This window comes from Erythranthe guttata, chromosome 2, assembly GCF_056151865.1.
Source record: "Erythranthe guttata isolate IM_541 chromosome 2, IM_541, whole genome shotgun sequence".
NCBI classification, from domain to species: domain Eukaryota; kingdom Viridiplantae; phylum Streptophyta; class Magnoliopsida; order Lamiales; family Phrymaceae; genus Erythranthe; species Erythranthe guttata.
In genome coordinates, this window is record NC_142534.1 from 17,626,200 (window position 1) to 17,629,516 (window position 3,317).

The 3,317-nt window shown below is 34.5% G+C and overlaps 1 protein-coding gene across 1 annotated transcript; it reads right to left on the reverse strand.

The window, feature by feature from the left end:
• Window positions 1–526: 526 nt before the first annotated feature.
• Window positions 527–2,930, reverse strand: LOC105964048 (1-aminocyclopropane-1-carboxylate synthase). Its single transcript, XM_088814776.1, has 4 exons — window positions 2,757–2,930; window positions 2,534–2,665; window positions 2,249–2,409; window positions 527–1,570 (listed from the first exon to the last, which is right to left on the reverse strand). The coding sequence occupies exons 1-4, from the start codon at window positions 2,928–2,930 to the stop codon at window positions 577–579; spliced, it is 1,461 nt and encodes a 486-aa protein (XP_088670902.1). The 3' UTR covers window positions 527–576.
• Between the last annotated feature and the right edge of the window lie 387 nt (window positions 2,931–3,317).

The window sequence follows — 3,317 nt, forward strand, 5'->3', positions numbered from 1 at the left end:
AGAGAAACTGATCAAAAGATTCACTTCCCACCTTTACTTGTGTGCGCCACCTCAGATTGATAGATACATTTAGCAATCACAAATAATTCTACATAATTAAATAATTTTGTACATATTACTACTATTATACAGGTTTAAACTTTAAATGTCGAATATAATATATAACCATGGTAAATAAATAGAAAAATGTTATTAATTTAGGATTACAATTTACTAGTTAGTGCGAATTTATAAATCGTAGTGCCATAATTAATTAATCCATTAAAATAAAATTTAATTAATGAACTAACTAACTATAAGATTTGACTATCAAGAGAATAATGGGCTAGACTTACCAATTCAACAAGACAATAAAAGCCCAAAATAATTATCGGTTTGGAAATAAAATTATAATTTCTTATTGGGCTTAATTCCCATCATATCACATTCTACTATTAAATGTCAAAGACTCAAAAAACACTCAAAATAAAAATAAAAATAGTTTGTGACATCATATGTTACACAAATTACATCAAATTATGAAACATTATTTGGACACACACAATATTCATTAAATTTTTGCAAGAAATTATTCTATCATGTCTTGGCACTAACAAGAGGTGACTGCGGAATCGGCGAGTGAGGCGATGGTGTCATTGTTTGGTCGTCGTATAATATCAGTGACGAAAAGTTAAGTTTTAGATTCCTTTCTCGCCAAGACTTCTTCTTTGCCTGCTCCTCCACTTGTTTATGTTTACCAACAAACATCCGGATTCTTCTAAGAGCAATTTCTAAAGTCTCATCATCCATATTCGCAAAGCAAACCCTAAACCAACCTGGTTCGTGGCAATGGAAAGAAGACCCCGGTGAAACATTAAGCTTCACGTCACTAATTATCATCCTCCACAAGCCCATTTCACCCTCAAATGTGGGCTCTTTCAATAAAGGCCTCAAATCCATCCAGCAAAATAAGCCCGCATTGCTTTTCAAACACTGTATATCCATTTTGTCCAACCCTTTTATAAATGAGTCATGCCTGCTCGCTAGCCTCCTAGAGTTTTCCAACAAGAATTTGTCGGTAAATTCGTCGTCAGATAGCATTGACGCCAGCAAATACTGTGTTTGTGACGAGACTAAACCAAAGCTGGACATCTTCCGGCCACTACTGACCACTGCATCATTGTACGAGTACACAATCCCGACCCTGAGGCCCGGTAGGCCCATGTCTTTGGACAAACTATAAACAATGTGTATCAAACTACGGTCACATTCCATCTCTTCGATTATTTCGGAGATACTTACGAAAACTGGGGCTCGGAAAACTGTGGCGGCGTATATTTCGTCACACACGAGGTGGATTTGCTTGTCATTTGTGAAGGTGACTAGCTTTTTCAATGTGGTCTTGTCCAATGTGGTGCCTAATGGGTTTGAAGGGTTTGCTAGGATTAGGCCTTTTATGTTGATGTTGGCCTTTTTGGCATTTTGGTATGCTTCTTCAAGGGCATTTTCGGTAATTTGAAAATTGTTGGAGCTTTGGCACATAATAGGTACTAATTGTACCCCGGTTCTCCATCTCAAGTCTCTATTAAATCTGTCAAAAATAATAAATAATTTTTAGTTGATTTAAGACAAATAAAAAATCAAATATTATTTTTTTTTGGTAAGATAAAGTATGACATGTAATTGACTAATAATTATCTTTATTTTTTACTAGATAATTATTGGTGGGTTGGACAAAGAAAAATCTCTTCTTTCTCAATATACAGCTGTGGATGTTGTTGGTGGTTGACTATTTTTTTTAAATTTAATATGGTGGTTGACTTTGTGATAAGTACTAATCTTGATTTCATAAATCAAATAGTGGGGTACCACATGCAGAAAAACTAGTACCTTTTTTTTCCTCGGGAAAATTGACATTTGTATACTTCAAAAATTGAAAGGACTCTTTTGCCAATTAAATTCATATGGAATATTCTATTAACTCCAATATAACTAATTATATAAATTAAAAAAAATGCCTAATTTATTGTCACAGTCACACCAACCTCAACGACATTAATTAATGTGTGGAAATAAAAATTCAACGCGTGACCAACACGTGGCTTCTGACAGTAGAATACGTACTAGGATTTGTTGTAATACTAGAATGTTTTCACTCATGTTCATTAATTTAACACGTAACTCTAACAGTACAATTGCATGAAAAATGCAAATTAACGTACGTACATAATTAAGGAAATAATTAAAGATTAATTAATTATGTACTTACGCAGGATAATAAGGTGAGGGGATTAAAAAACCATCTCCAGGATCAGCCAAACAGAACATTAAAAGCTCGTTAGCTCCGGTTGCTCCGCCGGCCATTACTATGCGGTTCGGGTCGAAACTTACCCTTCCGCCTCTCGCCTTCGTCATAAACTTCGCCACACCCTAAAACATTCGAAAAAATATATATTATAAAAAATTAAAAAAGAAATTTTATAATATATTAATTAATTAATTAATTAAATAACAACTTCATCTAAGATATATATATATAGTGAGGTTAACATACATTTCTAAATTCAGGCAAACCATGGTAATCTTGAAATAGTGCAATATTCTTGAATGCATGAATTCCTTCACTAGTGCAGATTGATGCACTTGGATTCTTCTTTATCCATTCTTCGATCAAGTCGAGAGAGAGCTGCAAAATGGCCGGTTGATATCGAAAAATTAAATAAATTGCTCAATACATAGAATTTGTTTATATATAAAAATGAAAGAAAATGGGGAACCTGATTTTCGGCGAGGCCCATTTGTATAACACCATTAGGGTTTAGGGTGGGGTGGAAAGGGTCATTGTCGTACGCTTTCCACCCGTCGAAGTACGGAGAGTTTTCGCCGTGCTCGTCATTTGTCGCTATCTTTGACAAACGAAATTTGTTGTTTCCACTCTTCATCACTTCCATTTTTTTCTTACAACACTAGTATATTCAAATAATTTTCTTGATGAAGACGAGTTCTTAATTAGCTTGTATGTAGTGTGTGTTGTGTGTGTAAAAGATGAATTCTTGTCTTAGTGTGTTTTGTGTGTGTACAAATGAGCTCTTATAAGATATGAAATCTTGTTATAGTGTGTGTTGTGTGTGTGTGTGTGAAGATATGAGGTTCTTGTTTAGTGCGTGTGTGTTGTGTGTGAAGATTTGGAGGAGAATATTTTTAATTTGTTGGTGATGAATGATGAGGTGGCATATATATGTGGGGGTGTATATTATTATATATATATAGGCAAGTGAGAGTGAAGGGGGAAATGGGGCTAACACGGAGGAAAAGGCTAAAAGAGGGAAAGTCGGTTT

Bases quoted from the DNA above. Each gene is read 5' to 3' on its own strand.
- LOC105964048 (XM_088814776.1), bottom strand. From the start codon at position 2,930: ATGGAAGTGATGAAGAGTGGAAACAACAAATTTCGTTTGTCAAAGATA. The intron at 2,666-2,756 runs GTTCCCCATTTT...GCCATTTTGCAG, and splicing joins TGGGCCTCGCCGAAAATCAG to CTCTCTCTCGACTTGATCGA. The intron at 2,410-2,533 runs GTATGTTAACCT...CGAATGTTTTAG, and splicing joins GTTTGCCTGAATTTAGAAAT to GGTGTGGCGAAGTTTATGAC.